We start from the raw sequence: 24,969 nt of genomic DNA, 5'->3' as shown, positions 1-24,969 counted from the left end.
TCCATACTGACCATGGAAACAATTAATTTACCTTGGAGAGTTTGTCCTGGAGCTCCTGAATTTTCACCTGCTGCTCAGAATTGGTCTGAAAAAACAAAACACAGACAACTCATTCCAGACCTGTTAGTGTAACTTGAGCTCTAAGCATGTAGATCAATCTGACAAGCTCGATCTATTACCTTTTCTAGTTTGGAAAGAAGCTCCTCTACCTCAGCTTTGCCCTGCTCTTTAGCCTGAAAAACAATTGGCATATTTTAGAAAGCACTCAATAAAGTACAATCCATCCACTTTCTAGTGGTTGCAGTGGAAAAAGGGGAAAGCACAGCAGCACTACTACTCCAGGCAGCACTTTTCCCATAAAATCTTTTATTCCTGCTGAAGGATTCTCAAGAGATTCCAGGCCAAGAGGGAGATGTAATCACTGCTCTGGGGCCTCCTCCCAGTCACGTGTCCAAAACACCTCCAACAGAAGGGCATCTAAACCATATGAGCCAACCATTTCAACTGAGGATGTTTGGGCCTTTACCCACATGGCTATCAAATGTTGAATTGTTCAAATGTAACTGAGAGCTTGCTCTTTTGTGAATGCAACCCAAACTATATTACTCTAAAATAAGATTTTATTTGGACTTTAATTACTTTGAGTGTTTAGAATCTGTAAATCGGATGTTTTATTTTTACGCTAAAAATGAGTATCACAAGGATCACTCTGAGTCACCAACAAGCACAGCAGCAGTGCAGCATGAAATGTAATATCTTTTACAAAAAAATTTGGCATTTAAGTCCATTAGTGTGTCAGATTAGCTAAGTGGTCAGCAATTTTATATTCAATAATGCTCGATTAATGGCGTCTAGTTTTATTAAACAAAACAAACCAAAGAGGAAAGGGCAGTATGATTGTTACAGAAGCTTTGCAGCTCTTATAAGCTATAACTTCAGCAATTAGCCTAAACAAGGGAAATACTCAGGAGAGAATGACATAAAAACAAAACACAAATCAGCCCCTTCCTCACTGTGACCTGACACACTTGGGAAGTATTATAATTCAAGTAGGAGCATGCATGCCCATTCTAACCAAAAGAGGGAAGGTGTAGAGCTTAAAGTAAGCAAAAAATTAAATAAACAAAAAGTGCCATTTGTAAAAACATATATACTACATTCATGTATACATCTGTATCGTGTACAAAAGGCACTGTCACTGTAACTTGATGAAAAGAATTTGTGCTCTAAATGTCACTTTGGTGAATTAAATATATAAGTGGACATTGGAGCTCTGCAGTATTCAACCTGTTTATTTATTTATTTCTTGTATTATAATTCAATCTCAAGTGTAAGCCTAATTGTAGTATAGTATAATGCACCTTGTTTGTCCCTTATTTATAGTTTCATATACACTGTCATTTTATTTAGCTGGTTTATGATGATTTGAGTCAATAACACAATGTCCAATGCATTCTGTAGAGCCTGAGAAACATGCTAGGCTTCAGACAAAAAGTGAATCATGCACCTGTGTTTTGACACACATAGACACGGACACAGACACAGACACACACAGACACACACAGACACACACACACACACACACACACACACACACACACACACACACACACACACACACACACACATTTGAATTAGCATCCTTTGACCTATAAGCATCTCTGGTGAAAACATACCTTCTGGATTCTCTGTTGGTATTCCACCGCTTTCCTTTTCAGTTCCTCACTTGTTTGCCTGGAGTCTCTAAGTTCAGATTCGTAGAGGTCGCTGCGGCGTCGGGCAGCTGACAGGTCCTCCTCCAGTTGCCTGATGGTCACCTGCATCTCCTCCAGCTGGGCATGGTACTCCTGTGTCCAGACACCACATAGTGGTCATCAAGATGGGAAAAAAAACATCTGAACACTGTCTTTACATGAACATGTGAGGTGGAGTTTCATCAGTTTAAGTCAGATTTGCCACCACTTTGATCATCTTACAGCACATCCCTTATAGCACTTTCTATCCCTTTTATAACCCAATTTTGTGTGTTGAACTGAACTGCTAAACTGGCATACAATTGATATTTTGTAACCCGCCAAATGACTTGACTGTGATCACACTCATTCTGTACAAGCTGGAGACAAATCACTGTTGTCATCTAAGTGAGAAGATGAGTTTTTATTTCCTCGGAAAACGTATTTTTCTTTCTGAGCAAAGGAACACTGCTAAGTGTGAAAATATTCACCGAGGACATAAGACATTTTCAAATTTTCTTTGTGTTCAATTGTGTTAAAAAAAATTATTTAGCAGCAAGGTTCCCACACATGACAACTTTCAGGAAGTTGGTATATGAAGTGTAGTTTTCTTAAGTTTTATTTAAGCTTTTCCTTTAGAAAAAAAAATAACCAGCAGATTTTTGTGTACGTTTTGATAATATACAGCAGCAGCAGCAGGAGTTTATTTGGCTCAGCCTGCACAGAGGAAATGAGCTCTTAGCACGAGCAACAATTGCTGCCAATGCTACACAGACAAAGATATACTTCACAGATGTGCTGACACTGTTTCATTGTGCAGACTTCTGTAGAAACTGCAGTGCACTGCAGCAATGACCATTTATCACCAAAAGTGTCAAAATCAAAGATAACAACTCAAGGATTACCACTTTAAAGCTGCAGTGGCAACTTTGCACCACAGAGACCACAAGTGAAAGGAAAAATAAATGCTTACATCCATAAAAATCTTTGCAGAGACAACATTCTACAAAGATGTCTGTAAACTCTTCACTCTGATTTGTCACTTCCAGTGCAACCAGGTTGGTTTTAAACAAACAATGAACTTGTTCATGAGTAATGACATGTCTTGTCTGTGTTTTTGTCTGTAAAAATATTTCGACTTCAATTTGTGATTTGATTTAGAAATGCTCATTGAAAAGTTTTGAGTGCTGTCTGCCGTTCCCCTGGGAGGAGCCTGGGCGAATCTTTTGAGTAATGATCAAAGTCTCCTGCACTTCTGTACCTTGCAGGGATGCCATCTGGAGGGATGACCTTTATGAGTGTTGAGGACAAGAGAGTCCTCAGAGGGGAAGCCCTGCCTGTGTAACAGCGACACACTGAGAAGAGTATAATCTCACTGTTGCTTCAATAATCTCTATAAACAGATATCTGCATATGAATGCACAATCTGTAGGCAAGGTACAAGATTTTGGTATCGGACACAGGTTGGTTTCTGTAAGGCCAGACACATTGGCCGCTGCCCCAAGACTAAATCGTCATCAGATGATAGCCGATGGGTTCTGAGATTGCTGCTTTAGTTATTCCTTTATCATCTATGGTGGCATAAACACAACACTGTGGAGAGAAGCAAAACCTCCTCAAATAAAACGATGGCCTTGTGACTGCAGTATGAAGGCATGTTTTCCCTTTCACTACACATTTTTTGGTATAAATACCTTGAAGTGTTTATGAAAAATTTACAGATGCACCACATCATTATCGTGATGAGAAGGAGGAGAAAGCGGATCATCTGAATGAGAAGATTTACATACTTGCTCTTTAATTTCCTGCAGCTTGTTGCTCTGTTCGCGGATGTCGTGCAGCAGCTGCATGGCCTTGTCATCCTCTCTGGAGACCTCCACACGTGCCTCCTCCAAACTTCGCTTTAGGCTCTGCAAACACATATGTAGTCACAAACTCAAGACTTCTGTTCATTCAAATTAATACAGAGGTGCCAAGGACAGTGAGTGACACGCCAATATGAAAAAAACAACACCACAACATTATTTTGTTTCAACATTTCAACATTCACAGTTGTTACTATGACTCACGCTGCACTCAGTAATGTAGGTGGCGAGGTCTTGCTCCAGGATGCTCCTCTGAGTCTCGGACGCCTTTAGCTCCACATCCTTCTGGTGGAGCACCGACTCCAGGTCAGTCATTTTACGCTGGAACCTGGAGATCTCCTGCTCCATCTGCATCCACAAGAGAAAACAGCACAGTTCATTGCAAGTTTACTGAAGTGAGACAACTTGCAGTGGCATTTGGAGGTTAACTGTTGTGTTCCACTTGTTGCCTAAAATGGGGAAGACATGAAAAGGCATTCAGTGATGATTGAAGACTATGTGATCCTGTAGTATATGAAGATATAAGTATGACATTTTTTCTGTTTTCCCTCTGGATTAATTAATTCCTTTGTTTATGTTTTTATTTTCTCTGGATTTATGTACTGGAGTCTACCTCTACAATATAATATAAAAATGCCCCCTGAAATAATAATAAATGTATGCTGCTTCTAAAAAAGTGGTGATTTAAAAAAGTGAGTGTGGTCCATCAGCACAGATTCTGATGATTGCTAATTTATTTGACCCTATTCCCACCCAGCTCAGAAGGCTTCAAGAAAAAATGTAGTTGTCATGTTGTACACACAACAAAATTAACTTGGCTTCATACAGAAGTAACAGAAGCCTGCTTGATATGTGTTAAGCCAATCAGCCAGAATAAACTCAGAACGTCTGGTAATAAAACTCATGATGGAATTATTTTTGCTCAAAACAAAGTTCCACAATATGGAAAGACAAAAAGACAGTTTTACAGTTTCTAGTCGCCCATCAGTTGTCTTATTCAAGCCATCTCTGTCTTGCGTGATGGAGCTGCTCTCAGTTTAAAGGCACACCCTCACCTTGTGACATTTGTCTTGAGTTTCTTGTAGTTCTCTGCTTTTAAGGTGCAGTTTCTTTTCCATGGAGTTGGTCTTAGCAGGAGAGTTGAGGCCTGCGGACACTGACCTGAGGACAACAACATATATAGATATTCTTTAGTTCTATTTAAGCCAAAACTACATGCCTTATCTGCATAGCACTTAATGACAAACACACACATACACGCGCACACACGCACGCAGGGATAAGATTTGGCTGGAATCAGAGAATTTTTTTTTTCAATTTGATCGATGATCAAAATAGTTGGCAATTAATTTATAATCAATTAATCATTGCAGCTCTAGTGCACATCTTGTCTGTATTACCAGTGTGATTCTGTACAGAACTTTTCATTATACTTCGATTTTCAAACAAATATAGATTATGTAAGTGTACATGTAAGAATGTTTCAAAATACTTGGTTTGCATTTTGCAACAACACAGATAACATTCTAAATGTCATTAATTCTTGAGTTATACAAGTTAACGAAAAAGAGGATCACTGAAAGGCTCATCATTTAATGTCAAGTCTTGACAGTACTGTAGCTGTAATCAAACTGGCTGAAACTCAGACAAAACACCCACACATCCTAAGTGAGCAACAGACACTGGGAGCATAAAAATATGCATTGACAACAGTTTCCTTTTAAAGAAAAGGACCCTGAAGAATATCTAGTCACAACAATAAGGATACTGACAACAATTGGGATTACATTCAACAGAGCATTTTTGAAGTGAGGAAGAGATGAGTATATTTTATTCATCGCAGTACATTCAGGACAAAACAGACTGCATGAACAAAACAGCTGTGCAGACTTGGGAATATTTGCCATTTGCCTGACAAAATAATGTGACAGGAGAATTTTGGCTGTGTGTTGCTTGGGGTTGGTCTGCATGGAGCTCTGTATTAAGACCGACACACTCATTTCTCTTGTTTATGTAAGGTGATGTCCTGTTTTGTTTCAGCACAAAGTCCATTTTCACCTTTTTTCTTGACCTGAGAAAAGGCAGAAACAGAAGTCTTCGAAACAAATGAATGGTTCTGTATGAATGAGCTCACAAACACCGCAGAGGGATCTTTAATAAAGTTGACTCAGACTGAGTCACAGTGTTAAAAATAATCACAAAAGCAAGCACTGCTCCCTTCGCCTCTGCATCAAGAAACATCCCCCTGAAATACACACACACTTATACAGTACATATATATATATATATATATATATATATATATATATATATATATATATATATATATATATATATATATACATATATATATATATATATATATATATACATATATGTATATATATACATATAGTATACAAAAACACACACATTTGACTCATATCACTAACAAAAACAGCACCCCAGCCAGTCATTTTCACAAGAATCTAAATGAAGAGACATTCCAGCTAAGTGAATCTGTTGCCAATTAAAAATTGATGCTAGACATAAAAATTCATTAAGTTCTCCAGTGCCAACTTGAACAGTTTTGGGGGCTATTGTACAGATAATGTGATAATTTAAATGTCTTCTGCTGGAGTTTTAATGCATTCAGTTGAATGGTTTTTCCATTTATCTGTATCTTTCTTAAAACTGTCAAAGATGGTGGTGAATTTAAACTCTAAGTGAGCATGAAGGATGAACAGATTCCTATCTCACCGTCTTTTACTATCTGTTCTAAAAAACATGTAAGCAAAACAGAAATAGAAATGACTGAGGTGTGTGGTAGTGTCTTTTTCATGTCTCTGTACTGTGGAGGGAAAATAAATGAGTAGCCACTGCAGACTGCATTATGGAAGAGAATCAAAGACAAACGGGGGACTCAGGGAAAGTGTGCAAGTTAAAGGCTTTGCAGCACTGATCAGGTAAACAAAAAGAGGAGAACACATACATTCAGACACACACATGCATACACTGAAGAAAATGCAAACACACACATATAATCCTATACAACAGATCAGAAAACACATTAACAGGGCTGCAGAGGGAACCTTCAGTCATTTGTCAGTAAAAAGTAGAAAATCACCTGTCACTGTAATTGTAAGTGCAATCTTATGCTTATACCAAACAAAAAAAGCACCAAACACAATGTTGAAGAAATCAGCATCAACCAAATAATACCCACCATACATGCAAAGAAAGTGGACCACAGTGGATCAAATACAGCTGATTAGTACACTTGGTTTGTTCACACTTGGTTCCAAAAGAGGATGGGAAAACCTGAACACCATATCATGTGGTGAAAATTCACAACTTTTTGTTCAAGCTTGTTACCTCAAATACATTTACCATTTCAGTTTACCATCTAAGGTGTCACAGATGACTGAAACATATTTTTGCAACTACGTTCCCTTATTAATTATGCTTTTTGCTAAGTAACATCATGTTGGCTGACATTTCACTCCAGCCTGGCATCAACAGACTAATTCACAGAAACAAATTATTCTGGAATATCTCAGGTCATTTCCTTCTTCTATGGGTTCTTATCAATTGGTGCATGTGCAGTGGGAAATAGATTAACGCTGCCAAGTTTGACTTTTTTGCCAGTTTCATGAGCCTGGACCCGGTGATACTCCTCTGTCAGTCATCGTGAACCTACATCAAATTAAATAAATGGAGATCCAAGATTGGTGGAAATGAAAGGGAGGGTGGCCAGATGTATCTGCCAAAACAAATTAAACATCACTCGCAGATGCATGTGGTTTGCACACAGGCTAATTTTATACTAACAATGCGTGCAAATTATATGTTGTACATAAAATGGGTCCATTTTAACCTAAATACAAATCATCAAATTATTTTAAAAAACATAATTTCAAAGAAAAAACTTAAAAGAACACATACAAAACTTTCATACCACTCTTGTCCTGTGGGTGGCGCTTGTGAAAAGGCAATTGTATATTAAAAAGGGTTTATCTGCTGTGGAGCAGAAATTGGCTATGCAATTTTGACAAGAATTTAGTCAGTTTGTCTTTTTTCTTGTGTCCAAGTGGAGATTTTGGCATGATGGTGGCACTAGAGGACATGTCAGAGGGTCATTAAAACAATCAACCTCAAAAGACCATTTGAGTTCTCATCAGACCTGAAAACTGGGCCATTTGTTGCTGAGAAACAACATCAAGGTGAAATTCTACCCAGATGATGGCACTAGATGAAAAATCAATTGTTCACCTGAATTATGAGGAATCATCCAATCCAATCCAACTTTATTTGTAAAGCACTTTAAAACAACCACAGTGGACCAAAGTGCTGTACAGAAATAATCATCTTCTGGGGACTATGAATACCTATACCACATGACCATCTGGCAGCATCCATTCATGGCAATCTAGTCAGTCCTTGTCAAGATATCCTGCTCTTGGATGACTGACCATCTGACACAAAAACCAAAGATATACTCACAGTTTGCAAAGAAATATCGTGTACATTTTCTAAAACATCTCAAAATTGCCCAATGTTACCTCAAATGGGTAGATTTTTGAGGCATTTTTGACAAAATAAAAAGGTAGAAGTTTATCAGCTGACATTCTAGCCACTTTGTAAAGATGATTTTCTGACACTAAACCACAGAGAGCTTCAGAGAGCTGTTATAAATTTTGAGGCAAGCTGTTAAGGGGATTTTGTTGTTGCGTCTTACTAATGAGCAGTCAGACTGACACAGAATGAAAAAAAGAAAATAGCAGGAACACCCAAAACACATGATTAGCAATTCATTATGCCTGGGTATGGGTTCATTCAGTTCTCTTTCCTTTTTGGGGTTGTAATGAAGAATGTGTGTACACGCATATGCATGCGCCCACACACAGATCTGACACATTCTATGAGCTCTGAGCTCCTCATAATCAAATGCAGCACAGAAAATGACTGGCTTCAGTTAAAAACCATGAGCAGATGACTGATGGTGTAACAGCAAGGGACAGAGACATTAGAAGACGGAGAAAAAGAGGGGAGGAGATGAGACGGGTAAAGATGGGGGTGGGGACTGGAAGGAAAAAAAAAAAAAAACATCACGGTAGTAACCATAGAAATAGATTCTCTCCCCCAATCTGAGCTCTCATCCTTTTCCCTGTCTAATCTGCTAACGCTTTTTCTTCCCTTTCTGTTGCTGCTGCTGCTGCTGTCCTGATCCGCAGTCTCCAGGACCATTAACCTGCGAGAGCACTGCCATGGGGGCTACAGAAATGAAACCCATCCTCTTGCATTATTATCAGAGGTTAAGAAGCCAAACACCATTAGGGATAATTACAGTCCCAAAACCCATGCTATAAAAGTCAGGAGCCCATTATGCTGCACAGTAACAGAGAAAGCACAATAACAGCAGCAAAGGGTGGGAGTGTGTCTGTGTCTGGGGTTCCACCTCTCAGCAAACCTCATTGACACACTGAGTCGCATACCAATCAGCGCCGATGGCAAGATAATGCCAGCTCACATCGTCCAGTCCATTCATTTTGATCTATCTATGTATCGGATCACCTAAAGCACAAAATCACGAGGAGAGGGCACCAGAGAATGGGGAGATCCCCCTCCCCTCCCTCACTCCTGGTCTGACACAGCATATGGCCAAACCCATTTTGGACCCCAACAGGCACAACACTAATGACAGGGACACAACACCAACTGCCCAGGGCACCACAGTAGGTCATCTGAAACAAGGCTACCTGGAATTTGTTGCTGTGGTAATGAGGAGTCTAATGGCAGAACAGCAGCCAATGGTAGCGTGGGATCTTTAACCGACAAAGGTGTGTGAGTGAGGTGTGTGTATGCAGGAGGTCTACAAGAAAAAGAAGGGCGTCTTTGAAAAATAAAAGCCAAACAATGCTTAGTAAACAGGTTGCACTTACTCAGTTTTGGCCAATGTTGTCAACGCTCTGCTGAAGAACCAGCCTAGAAAGGGCAGATCCTGGCCCTGGAAGCCCGCTGACAGAGCTTCTCGCTGGGCTGCTGCTGCTGAGGCTGGCCGGGGGGCTGCCTGCTCCGGCTCCTCAAAATTAGAGGTGTCATCTTCGGCGTGCAGCGCAGGAACAAAAGGCGGGAGAACTGCAGGAGTAGGGATGAGAGGAGGAAGTAAGGAAAAAAACGAAGCAGTGACAGAGAAAAGTAGTAAAAAAAAAAAAAAAAAAAAAAAAGGAAAAAAAAACACAACAAGGAGAAAGGGGAGAGAAAGGAAGGGAAGAGGAGGAGGAGGAGGAATGGAGCGGAGCGGTGGGAGCCTAGAGTGCGGTAAGTCGCGCGTTGATGCACATGCTGCCTTCTCTGTCCCTCCCTCCCTCCTTCTCTCTCTCATATACACATGCTCACTGGCTCTCCCTCACTGCAGCAGAGCAAGCTAATCAGCTGGAGCCAAAGCTGAGGCATAAAGCTCTATCTCTATCCAGTTATCAATAATCAATTCTGCATTTTAATACAAACATTTATGTATGTGCTTTTCTCTTATTTGATATTTATTACTCAAAGGTAATCCATTAAGACAATTAACATTCAGGAAAAAAAAAATCAATAAATCTTCTCTTCAGCACATGCACAGGCACAAAAAGCTCCTGCATTTCAAACACTGTATCATAGTCTGCTGATAATCATGAGGATTTTAAACAAACAACTAGATTAATTAATATTCAGCGCTGATCGGAGTATTATGACTGGAAAACAGCTCAGAGGAATTGACCGGCAGAGCAATGTTGCACTGAATCGCTTCAGAATCACAAAAAGGAGGGTTTATTCATCCAAAGACACGAAGTGCTTCACACAACATAAACACTCATTGCCCCTGCAGCCATACGTTCTGAATCACAGAGCCACTGTGGAACTGCTGCAGTTCCTTAATGTGATCATGCTTCCCCGAGAATGTCCATTAATGTCAATGTTATGGGTGTGTTTTCTCCCACAGCTGGTCAGGTGAAAATGTCAAACTCATTGTCATTCAGTCTCAGATTTTGATGGCAACAATGAGGTACAACAAACGCACGTGTATTTCCGCCACAGCAAGCGTGTCTGGTGTCACTGGCGTAAAAAAGATTTGTGCTGCGTCTGTTGAGAAGCAGATGAGTTGCAGATCTTTACTCTGACTGCCTCGCTTCTTGTCTCTGCCTCCCTCCCGATCTCCTCCTCAGGAAAGAGCTGGCCTACTGCCAACGGCACACAGAATCTCATTATTTTACTACTGACAACACCACTGGTAACGCAGACGCTGTGTGTTGTCTATGTGCAACCACACACACACAATACACTTATGTATGTTATAAACAACATTAAGATTTGACAACTAGTCGTACATCATCTGTCGAATAACGTGATTACAGCGACACTGTGTCATTTCAAGCTAAATTGAACATTTTTACTGGAAAGGCAGGAGAGTAGAGTCTCAAGGGAGAGGAATCTCCTCACCTTGTCTCAAGTTGTTCCAGTCTACGCTGGAGAAGAAAGAGTGACAGCGGAGTCCCTGGAAACCCAGACGCTCTTTGGCTCCACACAGCAATCTCTGCAGCAAGTCTACAAACTGCTTACTGGCCCGCGGCTCCTCCGGAAACTTAAGAAAGCGCTGGGGGCAAACAACATGGACAAGGATTCATTACATAATGTAGACTGATCAGCTATTACTTCAGGTAAATCAGACTGCACGTTTCCATAGAGCAGAGCTTCTCAATTTTTTTCTCAGCCAAGGACCCCTTACAAGACAGAAAATATACTGGAGCCCCCTTCATGTATGTCCCTGTCGAGATAGGTGGTTTCACTGTTAATGGGTGATGCTTGAATGAAGGGTCCTTGACTGGCAGGAGGAAGATTTATAGATATTTATTAACAGTTATAGACTGTTCGATTAGAATGTAATCTATGAACTATTTAGGTTTTAAAATGTAAAAAAATTGTCGTTGAACTATAAAGCCTTTTATAAAAATAAATAAATAAGTATTTTTTATATAATAAAAATTTAAGTGAGTGAAACTGAATACTTTGTACAGAATACTTTTCACAGCGTATTCCCCGGACCCTTGTCTGAGAACAGCTGGGTAAGGCTATAGTAAGAAAAAAAAATCAGATTGTGTTAAGGATGATTTTATTTTTATTCAATGTCTTTCCTAATTTATCTATCCAGCAAAGGGATACTGAAGATCAGTCAGAGGTCAGCCTATATTATGACTTAATAGTAAATACTATGCAATATATAATGAATTAGTATCTAAAAATAATGACTTATAACTTATAAATAACTTTTTCAAAATAGTGGAACAACATTGACAAAGTTCACTCATTATTTTGATATACTTTTGAGATACTAAGTCATTATTTTGAGATAATAACTCATCATAATGACTTACAGGGTCCTCTTTTTTTCCATCACATTGGTTGTAACGGGCTTCCATAAAAAGAGACATGGGAAGCAGTGCAATGAAAATATAGAGAAGGAGACAAACGTATATAACTCAGATCTCCCTGTTTTTAACTGTAAACAAATACTATAGGCTGCAGTGTAAACCACAGAATTGTAGAGTAACATTACCCTTCATGGCCAAACAACGTTTATATCACATCAACACTTCTGTCCATATTCACACATTTCTTTTCTCTCTCAGGGCATCAAGGCCAATATAGCCACAGGGCATATAAACTTTTGAGAGGCACAAGGCTAAACTGAGGGGGCAAATTCCTGCCCTGGCCTCTATCAAATAAGCATGTTTTCTTACATCTAGAAAACAAAAATTGTAGCAGCACTGCAGTGCTTGATTATAATGCTGTTTGTCACACATTTTTCTTTATTGAAAAATTGCAGCTTCTGCAGTCTGAATACTGCACTTGGCCATATTTTTATAATAATTTGATTAATTGTCCAGCCCTACCACTGAGTGTACTGGAAATGCTAATTAGACAGTTTATTCATCTGAAATTCTAAGTTACAGACCATTACAGATCAGATAAAACTAGTGATCAGTGCAGTGCGACTTGAAATGACTCTCCATGTACCTGATAGTTGAGGATGTTGTGGATTGTCTTGGTAGAAGTGCCTTCAGTAAAAGGTGACCTGCCATAGATCATCTCATAGGCTATGACGCCAAGGGACCACCAGTCACACTCAACCCCGTAGGTGCTATGAGAGCCCCCATTCATGGCTGTCAGGACCTCAGGGGAGAGGAAGTCCTGGGTCCCAACAGGCACTGTGGGAGCTGCCACCTGGAAACGCATCAATAAAACCCAGTGATGTCACCATCAGGCATACAGAAGTTAATACATAGAGCAAACTCTGTAATCTACTTACTGTTTTGTTAGCAGCCAGCCTGGCAGCTGATCCAAAGTCTGCCAGCTTAATGTGACCAGTGCGATCGATGAGAACATTCTCTGGTTTGACATCTCTGCAAGTGGATAGTTTAGAAGGGATTTGATACTGCTTTTACAGAGCTGTTTGTTGCCCGAGTACTGTAGTATGTCTGCCGCTCTGATGATAATGGAATACATTTGTAAACTCCAGCAACATTTTTGTATTACATAACATCACACTCGGTGCTCTAGGTTAAATTACAATGCAACATTTCTCATGTCCAGTTAATGTTTAAGAGTTTTGGGCCTTCAAGTGAAAACAAAAGGCAAACAAATAATGATCTTTACTGGAGATCAAAGAGGACAAGCACCAACTTAGGATCCCTGGCCCAACTTCGTGTTACTCCACAAAGCCTTGAAATGAAAGCCTGGGCAATTAAACAATAGTGATACGTATTTGCAATAGACACTTCATCACATCAATTTCAATAAGAAAATTGTTCAATAGAATATCAATAGTTTTACTTAAATGCATTAGATGAAAACTGCCATGAAAACACAAAATGAATATGCCCTGGCTCATAAACAACCAATCACAGGGGTTCTCAAACTTATTACTCCAAGGTCTGCATCTAATTTTTATTCAGCTCAAAGGTCCGGAACAACTGGCAATAACACAATAACATTTAATCAACTCACTTAAAATCTTTAAGCAACATACATTCAACAAGCAATTAATTGACATCATACATCAACAGGCCAGCACAAAGCCGAGGTAGATATGGCGCAGATAGTCGATTTATTTCTGACATACACATTCTTAAAACTACTTTACATAAATTGTGTACTATAAAAAACTGACCTGATTAAGGAGCTAATCACAAATCCAGTATAACATTAATGCTTGAACCTGATAGCAACAACACACTCTCTTTAACCAACACTCTTTCCAGGCAGTTGGCATGACAATGTTGTCAACAATAGGGAAATACAGTAAGCCACACTAAAACTACATTTATCTGGGGACAGGATTGATCATTCACAGCTGATCATTCACAGTTTCTACTGTAGTGATCAGTAGAAAATTTACTTCAAAATAGAGAAATGAATACATTTCATAATGTATTGTATTGATAACGCCATTTAGTCCGAATGCGGACCTTGGTCTTTGAGAAGTCCTGGTGTAACATATCCTTTGGTTGTTCGTGCGTCACTCAAAGCACAGTCATCATCAGTTAACAGGTGTGTTGTTCAGTTGTGCCATAGACATGTGATGGTGAGTATTGGAACTTGTTAATAAATAAATAAATAAATAAAAATAACAGCTCACCAGTATGGCAGTTTTTTGCTTTTTTTACCCCCCCAGCCTATTAAGTATATTACCTGTTTGACATGATAAATAAGGTGGTTAAATTCAATATTTGATTCGATATTGATGGAAATCAAGCATTTTATCTAGGGATGCACAATATAGATTTTTTTCAGCCAATATGATAATTACCCAGTTCTCAAGACCAATACAAATAAGATGTATTTGACAAGCTCAGATTTGGAAAAGAAGTTGATATAACCTGTGGTTTATGCACAGCTGAGGGTAAGAAAAGCTCAGATGCAATGAGTAAAGATGGATGATTTAATATTCCATAGCTCCGAGCGAACCAAATCTAACTGACATCACTATGACAACAAAAACAAAGACCAGTTAATCAGAAAAAAAAACATACTTTGGCTTTTATAGAGCATTTTGCCAAAGAATTCAAATGAAATGTTTTGACATAATCTGTCAAATCAGATATTATTATCTGACACAATACACAATAGCGATAAAGACGAATATAGCTGTAATAAGCCAATATGGGTGCAGATATTTATTGTGCATTCCTAATTTTAGCGTGGCAATTTCTTCAGCTATATTGTCCAACCCTATTGAAATGTCAGTCCTTCATTGTTGACAGGTTGGAGTATTGTGTGTCTTACCTGTGGACATAGCCCAGTTGGTGGACAGCATGAATGGCCTCTACCAGCTCAGCCAAATAGAACTGAGCCATGGACTCATCGAACTGATCCTCATATCGGTTTAGCAGGGACATCAGGTCACCGCCTGGCAAGTACTCCATCGCCTGGAAACACATTTGTATGCAGTCAGAAATTGACAGTATAAAACTATAGCCAGCACTTGGGATTTGAATGAATATGATTAAAATGAGCAGGCATCACATGCTGTTGAAACATTTATGAATGCCTATAAATAGGCCTATATTTAGACAGAAAAACAAAGCAACAAGTGCAGGAGCACATGTGTCTGAGCTTACATCAAAGCTCTATTCAGCTTAAGCTTATAGGGTGGTTCTCCTCATTACAGATTCAGTTATGTAACACAGGATCCTGTTGCAGATTTATCTGAGATACTGCAGTCGGAGGATTGGTCTTTAATAGCTAAAAATACATCAATAATAACTGATAGCCTTATTTATCTGGGATCACGGGCAAAAACAAGATATGTTTACAGTCAAAGCAACACGTCACAACTACAACAACAACAAAAGAGATATGATAATAAGATTCTTTAAAGTTTGAAAACACAAATCAGCTGTGGTCATGTTTGACTCAAGTTTCTATTTTTTGCTGTCTGCAGCATTCTGAGATGAAAGGCATTGGTCAGACTGATTTGAGCTATATGGTGGCAACCATACAGCCATAACAGGCGAGAGCCCCTGGTGCATGAATGGTCGGTGAGTCTGAATGAACGGGAGCATTCTCCAGTGTTACCTAGCAACAGGAAGACTGGGTGCCTCTCTGACACACGGATAAAGATGGATGCTTTGTATTTTCCTCCATGCTCAGTTAGAGAGCAGGGTGAGACAGAGGGGGGAGAGAAAAGAGAGGAGGAAGAAGAATGGAGACATACATGCAGGGGGCATGATGGGAGGTATAAGGAGAGAAGAGAGAAAAACAAAGGGCAGTATGCTGTGTGCTCGTTCCTACACCCCAAGCCAGTCATCAGAGAAAATATGGATTCTTTGTGAAGTTAACAGCCGTCACGATGATTACTCTGGACATGTGATGTGATAACAAAATTGACACTGTGATTCACAGTGGAAAATTAGACTATTAGAGGTACACTAACATTTTGGGAAAATAACCAGACCCAAATGACAAGATCATTTAGTTCTATGCATCCACATCAGATACAGAGATCCTGAGGGTGTTTACATATTGGTAAAGCAGTTAGCCCAGGTTATGATAATCACATTTTTCTCAGCTTTTTGCAGTTGTAGTTCATGGAATGTGACAGTATGGTTTTAACTGCAGTTAATGCTAAACCATAACTAGGCTCAAAGAGTGTACACAGCCCCTCAGAAGTCCTGTTCAGTGGAGTTTCCAGTGCTGAATAATGCCGTTAATCTGAATAAAACCCTGGTGACTCTGGCTTGCACTGGTGGCTAACTTGCAAACTAACATGAAATCACAACAAAACTTTGAAGCTTCTGGAAGGTAATTTTTTCACTTTTGAATGAAGCAAACTATCCCCACACACACTTCAAAGCATTTCCTCTACATACAAGTTGTTCCTTTCATTGCTCACTTCAGATACCTTACTGTAGTATCTCATGTACTATTCTGACTGATCCCACTGTTCTATTAGTCACGTTCTGGAAACCACAGCTGTGGACGATTGTACAAGAAGTCTTGTACAGTGCTTTATATAAGTTATCTTGTGCTCTATGCACAGAGGTAGGTGTAGTTTACATCTAGGAATAGAAAAAGACATTGTGGTTGTAGAAACAGACAACTTATACACAATGAAGATTTCTGAGGATCAATAGTTGGGCCAAGTGACAGCAGTTTTGAAGTTTTTGAAAGGCTTTTGTTTTTTTTCCCCTTCACTTTTGAAGGAGATCAACCTCCGTTTTTAGTTTTTGAGTTCAACCAGATAACATACCCTGATTATTCTTCTCTTTTCACCTTCAGGTAAAAGACCTACACCACAACATACAGGCCTGTACTATGCTCCTAGGCATTAAAATATATATTAACTCCACTAAGTCTAAAATAATGTGTACCATTTGCGTGGCATGTTTATTATTTTTTATGATTTTCAAAGTGGAGGCCAAGTCCCCATGGGGGAGTTTTATCATTATGTGTATTATTAAAAAATATAATTAATAATGCATACGTTACTTAAAATGTAGTTATTACTGTATTAATAAAAGTAAAGAAAGATAACCAAAAGTTGTTGTTTTTTTTTTACATTTATCATGATATTGTCACAGGATTTTTAAAAAAAAACTTGCAAAAGGGGGGCCACAGCAATAAGCTAATGCTATTTTGGGGGCCTGGGGATGAAAAATGTTAGGAACCTCTGTACTAGCCCATTAATCTCCTTTGGCCTATGGCAGTTTGCAAAGACCTTTAAAACATTTTTCTGACAAGGAGTAATTTATGTAAAAATAGTCATTCCAGTCTGCCCTCAAAATCAGAAAAAAACCTGCAGCCTCACCAGGTAAACATGTTCTTTATCCTGGAAGGCATAGAGAAGCTGTGGGATCCAGGGACTGCTGTTCAGAGCCAAGATCCTTCGCTCCTCTTCATGAAAAACCACCTGGAGAAGAATTGAAAAGGAATGCAATCAATCAGTACATATACTGTACATTAAATTAATCCAATAGCAGTGCCGCACACATTGTTACTGATTAATGCATCAGCCACACAAAAGCACTTCAATGTGGTTTAAATGTAATCTATTTTTTTTCTTTTTTTCAGTTAAATGATAGAAGATGTTAATGCACAGATCAAAAATTTTGACAATAAGAGTTCCTGCCCTCCTTTCCTATCTTCAGTTCATGTTGGTAGTTTTGTGAGTGGGGTGACACTTAAAATTATATTTGGTAGTCACAGGTGGCACGAACAAAATATTTCTTGTTCATACAAGTTGTTCAGACTCCTGTCACAGCTCATGTACTATTCTGACTCAGATCTGTTCTATTAGTCACATGCCAGAGTGCACAGCTGTGAAATAATGTACCCAGAATTTGGTTTGGTGTATTCAACCATACAGCACCCTCCAGTGGACCTTTTTCAGACTGCAAATTGGGAACAAGTAGGTAAATAAAGAGTACAATGATTGTAAGGAGGATAGTGAAAAAGTTAAATAGACAACACCTGTGGAAAAGCTTTTGAGTCCTATAGATGCATTGCAGTCTTAATTTATTATCTCCTTATTATTAGTCATGTTTATTTAGTGATAAGCAGCACAGTTTTGTAGTCAGTATTTGTCAGTGTCAGTTATTTAAAAAAAAATCTTTAGTTCATGTGAATGCCTATGTCATGGTTTACGAAATGTGTCTAAAGTCATTAATGAACCTTTACAATCCCTAAATCATAACTCTTGCAGCAACTGAGCTTCTTGGCTTTTGCGCTTGATACTGGTTGAAAGAAATGCTTCAAAAAAATAGGCCGCAGACATTTTGATTTGTCACAGCAGGAAAAGCACGAGTGTCACTAATAACATTAACAATGCTACATGTCCTAGTAAGCTATGACAGTGTGACAGTGAGCCAGTATGCACAATACCAGGACCTTGAAACTGAAACAGCTAAGTGGCATTCAGCTACCATTCAATATTATTTTCACCTGCCTTTTTCCTACTGTGACATAAAAATGTTTTCCGTATAAAAGATTATTTATAGAGTAAAGCCAAAAGATTCATGGAAAACAAAAATGGATATTTCTTTTCTATTTGTAATTACTATTGCAGTGTTTGATCTACTAAAACCATATGTATCTTACATTTTCTTGAGTGCGTAAAACAGTCTTATTCATCACTTTCAGTGCACAAACATCCCCGGTGGCCTTCTCCCGGACTACTTGGACTTCAGCGAAGCGACCACGACCCACCACTGCACGCACGTCAAAGTCATGAGGTGAAGGCTGCAGGGCCCGCAGCTCTGACACCACTTCAGAAACTGTTTCACAAAGCACACACAAACACAGAGGTTTTACACCCATTGTTTCTGATAAGTGAAGTAAAATTACTTTTAGGATGTGAAATTGTTAATACACCACAGATACAAAGCTATCTATTAAAGATACACAGTAACATGCACATATGTCTGGTAGCAAATCACTGAAATTCTGTGATCTCTTTTTAGGGTGAGGTTACCTTACAAAGTAAAAACTGCAAACTAAAAACAGAATAAATCTATCATGATATTAATAAACAACAGTAAAACAGCCTGAAAACTGTCAGTATGTATATCTTACAAGCTGAACCAATTGTATCAACTGTATTGACTAATGTGATGGGAAAAAATCTGGACTGGCAACAAAAAACAAACGAAAACAACCAACAAAAATAATTCAATACGTGTGTGTGAAAAGTATGCTCACACTTATTGACAAAGATTGCCACACTGTGTATCTTCATAAGCTCTGGAGATGTGCACTCTTGGTACAGAAGCAGCAGAGCCTCCAGAAACTCTTCCCGACCTATAGTGCATCCTCCCTGCTGCCCACACAAGCTGACTCGGCCCTGAGGAAAATAATACAAAAACAGGAAAAGGAAGTCAGCTACTGGCAGTTACTGTGGCTGATTTTAAACTGTACAAAGACCAAACCAAAGTTGTTGTACTCTTAAACTAAATAAACTATTTTTAAAACTCTCTTGGATTAGCTGGAATTGCATTGTTACAAATCATGAGAATATGATGCATTGCTGTGGATTAAACTACCCAACAGTATATAAAGTAGCTCAAATTAGGTAAACATTTTGTACTTCAACTGTACAGCAGTAAAAAAAAAACAACACACATTAATGCAGCTCCAAATACATCAGATATGGTAGTAAAACACTCACAGAGAACATTTTACTGCGTAATTTGTATTTTTACTTTTGATACTGTCAGTACATTTTTCTGATAATGCTTACACAGTTTTACTTAAGTATGTTTTGAATTCAGGACTTTTACCTTTATTGAAGTAATTTCACAGCGTGTATTAGTCATTTTACTTGAATAAATGATCAAAATACTTCACGACTAACGTTACTTTACCTGAAACACCTGATTGAGTCTGGAGCTGCGGGAGGTGATGGGGTCCTCAGATGACGGCAGCATTTTCAGGCTACCCTGACTCACGTATTTGAACTTCAACATTGCTTCTTGACAACAGATAACCTAAGCGAATGACACAGTAGGTCCAAGTGAAAAGAAACACGTACTTAAATATAACACGTTAGCTGATTAATTATATCTACGACAGCAGTATGAGATTATAGCAAGACCAAGACTGACCAACTGTGTCAACAAATATCAACAATGCGTCCCGTTAGCATGCTAAATTAACGTTTGCTAGCGTTTGCTAACTTCGCTAACAAAAACGTTAACGCGACAGCCATCAGTGTCCTTCAGTTATTTTACAAGGAAAAAACAGTACGGTATAAGATTACTTACCAGACTGCCATGCAGAAACTATAATTTAGTATTTAATACACACAGAAACATTGAAATGCCACAAGGGCAGCACACTGTTTTCCTCCTTCAACGTTGCTTCCGGTCAACTTTCAAATTTTGCGCGTTTGCCGCCCACCTCGCGAGCCAGCTGAATGAAGGAAGCGTCTGATTGGATCACTGGAACTTTGTGGGCGGAACCGGCTGTTGGTTTAACCAATGACTTAAGTTTGACCCTGTCCCCGCTGTTCACCACAACAAGGAAAGACAAGTCCGAAAGTGTCTTACATAAGGAGTTTTGGGTCTTGTTAATGAACATAAACCTAAATGAACATAAAAATAATATTACCAATAAATTGATTAGTACTGCAGAGTAATATCAAAAGTGAAGAATTTTTCGACAGATACATCTGCCTTTTGATCTTGATTACGAACTATAACCAATTTTATATATAGAACAGGTTAAAAAGGGCGAGTGTATTATTATGTTTATTTATTTATTTATTTATTTATTTATTTAGACGTGCTGGCGACAACAAGGGAAGATTTGTTGAAAAGCCTCTTGTGTGAGGAGTTTGAAGTCTTTTTTAATATTTTTTTTATTATTATTCTACAGATACAGCTGCTGCTGGTGTACAATACCAACTCAGCTCTATTTTATATATGGAACAGGTTAAAGAGGGGGAGGGTATGGCTTTTTTTGGGAGAGCAGTGGAGGGTCCTTCAGTTTTTGTTTTTTTTTTTATCTTACTCTATAATTCTATTTCAGTAAAGCCTTCCCTTGCAAGATTTATTATATAAACTAGAAGGGGTCTTCCTTGACCTGTACTACACCTTTGCCCCAACTTTCATGAAAGTCAGGCCACTAGAGTTTCTGTGATCCTGTTGACTGACAAACAAACAGCACAGAAAACATGACCTTCTTGGCAGAGGTAATAAAGAGATTCAGTAGATCAAAAAAGATGGCCAAGAGTCATGAAGGTGTGTTGTACATGCAGAGGATCAATCCTGTCTATGTACCGAACATCTTAAATGCTTGATGGCTAATGAGATTAAATGTTTCAAACATATGAGGCTAAGGGCCAGTTGCCGATTTGTGTTGATTTGAATTTCCACCTGACCATCCACTTGAAGAAATAAAGTGTTATTGGCATTTGTGAAAACATAAATAACACAGGGCAGTCTTGCATTGAGCCCCACTAACCACCCCAACTAAACCATAATTACCACAATGTTTAATCCTGTTTCCCAGCCACAAATTATCACAGTTGCTGCTTATTAGCCTTGTAATACAATAATTGCGATGCTTTCAATTAAACACATCCCTAATTCTTTCATGTATATTAACTAACATGCAATAATTTGCACATAGCCAAAATCAGGACCAAAACCTTTATTTCCAACAGATTTACATGTTTCATTATTGTGAGTTCCAGTTTTCCAAAATTGCATGGTCAGATACTCTAGACTAACAGGGCGCATAGTGAAGAGACTGGGGACTGGCCAGCTGCCTTTAGCCTGCCCCAGTTGGTGTAGGAGGTGCTGGAGGTTTTAAGGCTGGGGTTGAGTTGAGGATTTGGAGTTGGGAGTAGGATTTGGATTGGGAGCGGGAGCGGGAGCAGGATCAGGATCGGGAGTGGGAGCGGGAGCAGGAGCAGGAGCGGGAGCGGGAGCGGGAGGTGTAGGAGCAGGGGCGGGGGCAATATAGCACCCTCTCTTGTGCCACTGCATGTCCCGCACACGTCGGACGGACTGGATCTGAGGTGCAGTGGCTCCCCAATCGTTCCAGTGCTTGAATTCTCCATGTTCAAACACATACTGGCGCCCTCTGTAGCCTGGATACATGTATCCCACCCACCTTCAGAGAGAGGAGAAAAGGGAGTGAAAAACATTTCTGGGATAGTAAATGGCATGCTTGTACAAAAATACACATTCATTAGATTGTTTTTAAAAAGCAATCAAATTTACTATAAAAAACTGAAACTTACGTTCCATTGATAGCCTTAGCACTAGCCACACGGTCCTGAAAACCATGAGCCCACAGACTGGGGACATCATCATCAACAATCTCCATCTTTCTACCTTCATAGCCTGCATTCTCAAACAGGTGCAGCTTATGATCTGCACTGTCCTGGAGAGGAAAAACAACAGGTTTGAGCATGTCTGACAGCAAGTTAACATCTGCTAATGTTACACTGATGATACTGACCACTTTCAGAGGCCTGAATGAGCTCAGGCTGTAGCTACTCTGGCAGTTGGTCCAGGTGCTCCACCGAGGATACTCTCCCTTCTCCAGCACAAACTGCTCTCCTGCAAAGCCTGGACGCTCAAACCCCACCCATCTGACAACATGGAGAAAATGCATTTTAACTCAAGTGGTTTGTGAGAAAAGTAGAATTATGCACCTCATCTTGAGTCTGTTTTCAGGCTATGGTAAATCTAGCCTGTGACAGGATTCTTTGGCTAATCACAGGTTGGTAAGATAGTTGATTGTTGAGTCTCATTCCCAGATTGTCAAATACAGAAGCTTTGGGTTGGTAGCTCCCACACCAAAGCATCTGTATTTCTTGATCTGGGAATTAGACTCAGCAATCAACTGCCTTTCTGTAGAATTGCTGACTGCACCTTTGATCCTAAGCAAGGTAAAACAACTGGGAAACAGGATGCAGATGAGACTTGTCGATTACTCACGGTCCCGACTCCACAATGACTGAGCCAACTCTCTGTGTCTTCTCAAACACATCTTTACATTCACCAGACAACTCCACTTTGTTTCCACGGAAGTTCTCGAACTCAAAAATGGCCAACTGCAAGACAGATGGAGAGTTGGATGATGTGCATCTCCATCAGTAAAGGTCCGATTTTATCTATATAGCCAACTATCACAAATGACAATGTGCCTCAAGGAGGTTTACAATTTGTATAGCGTGCAACACCCTCTGTCCTTTAGACTTTTTATTTGGATAAGGAAATCTGCATGAAAAACCCTTTTAACAGGGAAAAAATGGGAGAAATCTCAGGCAGAGCCACAGAAGAGAGATCCTCTCCCAGGATGGACAGATGTCCAAAAGATCTTGTAAGTACAGAACAAAATTGCATTAAAAACTTTTTTTTTGCATTATAAAAAATATGTAAAGAATATGAATCCAGGAGGATGTTGAACAACTGGATCCACAAATGCAAAATTGATGCTATTTGTAATTTATTTTAATTTCACTATATACAAAGTTCTTTGTCATTTAAGTACCTTATATGTGGCTCCAGCCCCTCCTTGGCCCTTCTCTGCTGGCAGCTGATCTGGGGTTCCCTGTTGTTCTGTCATTTTCCCTCTACAAAGCACAGCAATAACATGGTTTAATGCTTTAAGTGATGGCATTATACTCTTAGGTTCTTAAATTCATAGAAGAAACATTTTTCAACTTTTAAACATGGTAGGACCTCAAATAGTTGCTGAGACAAAAATGTCTGCTTTTTATCAGTTATCAAGACATTTGCACACGTTTACTTGCTTTTTTCACTCAAATCCTGTTTGTATTAGTTGTATATGTAAGAATAGCATTAATATAGCACAAAATGCTACTTAAGAAGCAGCCACTTGGATGCAGATAGAAGAGGGGACAGGGAGAGTAAAAGAGACCTGTCGGAGAGAGGTTTTACCTGGATGGCTTGTGCTTCACTGCACCACGTACAAGCCACGCTCTCCGTCTTCCCTCTTTCTTTTCTCTCTTTTCTGTCTGAGTGTGAGGGTGTGTGTGGGTGTGGAGGCCTGGCGAGCGGTCGGTTGAGGCCAGTGGGGGTATTTATGGTTTATTTCTGGCCACAGCAGCAAAAAGCCTGTTGATGCAGCAAGTCTGTCGCACCCATTGTATCCATCACACTGCTTCTCAATAGGCTTGCCCCTCTGTCCCTGGCACACTGGCAAACGCTGCCCAGCTCTGCCCATGCTGCCATCCTGACCATGATCCTATAGTGGGCACACGCACTGACTGCCTGCCAAGAGAATGACAGAGATCAGTCTCACTCAGCACTATTGACCCCACCCAGCTATCTTGCTCTCCAGCTTCCTGTCTTCTACCTGGTTCTTTACCTTTCTCTTCATCCAGCATCAAAACAGATACATCCAACATGGCTGCCTATTAGATTGTAAATGTTGACTTAAGACTTTAATTTAAATTAATAAGTTACTCCTTTTGGGCTTATATCTTATACTGTTTTTCTGTTCCTTTCCCCCTGCATTTAAATTATTGTTACTCCTCTTATCCCCTGGCTATCTTGGGGTCCTAACAACTGGGTGCTCAACATAAAAGATAAATGAGACTGTGCTATAAATATTTACAAGTTATATATGAAAACTGACCCTATAAACTTATATACCTGTGTCAAACTTAGGGCAAACTCTGGCCCAGTACCTCATCTTATGTGGCCTGTGAGAGCTTGCAAAGAATATAATTTGTGCGTTACAGCTGTATGTTGCGAGACGTAAGTACGGTGTCCCACAATGAATCCTGATTTTGGTTTCATTTGCATCTCCCTGCTAGATATCAGAATATGCTAGATAGTCTCAATTTGACACAGCTGTTTCCAGCTGTCTAACCA

General features: G+C 39.4%; 2 protein-coding genes across 2 annotated transcripts in view; both read right to left on the bottom strand.

Moving 5' to 3' along the window:
- The window catches only part of cita (citron rho-interacting serine/threonine kinase a), a 54,822-nt gene extending 34,327 nt beyond the window's left edge, over positions 1-20,495 (bottom strand). Inside the window, exons 1-16 of the mRNA XM_084729998.1 lie at positions 20,377-20,495; positions 19,978-20,100; positions 19,316-19,457; positions 18,716-18,891; positions 17,427-17,528; positions 14,903-15,045; positions 12,927-13,020; positions 12,635-12,841; positions 11,060-11,213; positions 9,520-9,715; positions 4,654-4,759; positions 3,803-3,946; positions 3,524-3,643; positions 1,677-1,847; positions 180-233; positions 32-85 (exon numbers count right to left, since the gene is read on the bottom strand). Of these exons, the coding sequence (XP_084586124.1) occupies positions 32-85; positions 180-233; positions 1,677-1,847; positions 3,524-3,643; positions 3,803-3,946; positions 4,654-4,759; positions 9,520-9,715; positions 11,060-11,213; positions 12,635-12,841; positions 12,927-13,020; positions 14,903-15,045; positions 17,427-17,528; positions 18,716-18,891; positions 19,316-19,457; positions 19,978-20,079 (1,965 nt within the window). The 5' untranslated portion in view covers positions 20,080-20,100; positions 20,377-20,495. The remainder of the gene's footprint in view (positions 1-31; positions 86-179; positions 234-1,676; positions 1,848-3,523; positions 3,644-3,802; positions 3,947-4,653; positions 4,760-9,519; positions 9,716-11,059; positions 11,214-12,634; positions 12,842-12,926; positions 13,021-14,902; positions 15,046-17,426; positions 17,529-18,715; positions 18,892-19,315; positions 19,458-19,977; positions 20,101-20,376) is intronic.
- Positions 20,496-21,780: 1,285 nt separating this feature from the next.
- LOC146331360 (beta-crystallin B3-like) lies at positions 21,781-23,702 on the bottom strand. The gene is made up of 5 exons (XM_084744377.1): positions 23,621-23,702; positions 23,065-23,180; positions 22,583-22,715; positions 22,362-22,504; positions 21,781-22,231 (listed from the first exon to the last, which is right to left on the bottom strand). Exons 1-5 carry the CDS (start codon positions 23,693-23,695, stop codon positions 21,925-21,927), a joined length of 774 nt encoding a protein of 257 aa, XP_084600503.1. The 5' UTR covers positions 23,696-23,702; the 3' UTR covers positions 21,781-21,924.
- Positions 23,703-24,969: the final 1,267 nt, after the last annotated feature.

Source organism: Lutjanus erythropterus, chromosome 2, assembly GCF_056507025.1.
Source record: "Lutjanus erythropterus isolate fLutEry1 chromosome 2, fLutEry1.hap2, whole genome shotgun sequence".
Lineage (NCBI taxonomy): Eukaryota > Metazoa > Chordata > Actinopteri > Lutjaniformes > Lutjanidae > Lutjanus > Lutjanus erythropterus.
This window is presented reverse-complemented; position numbering and strand designations above follow the sequence as displayed.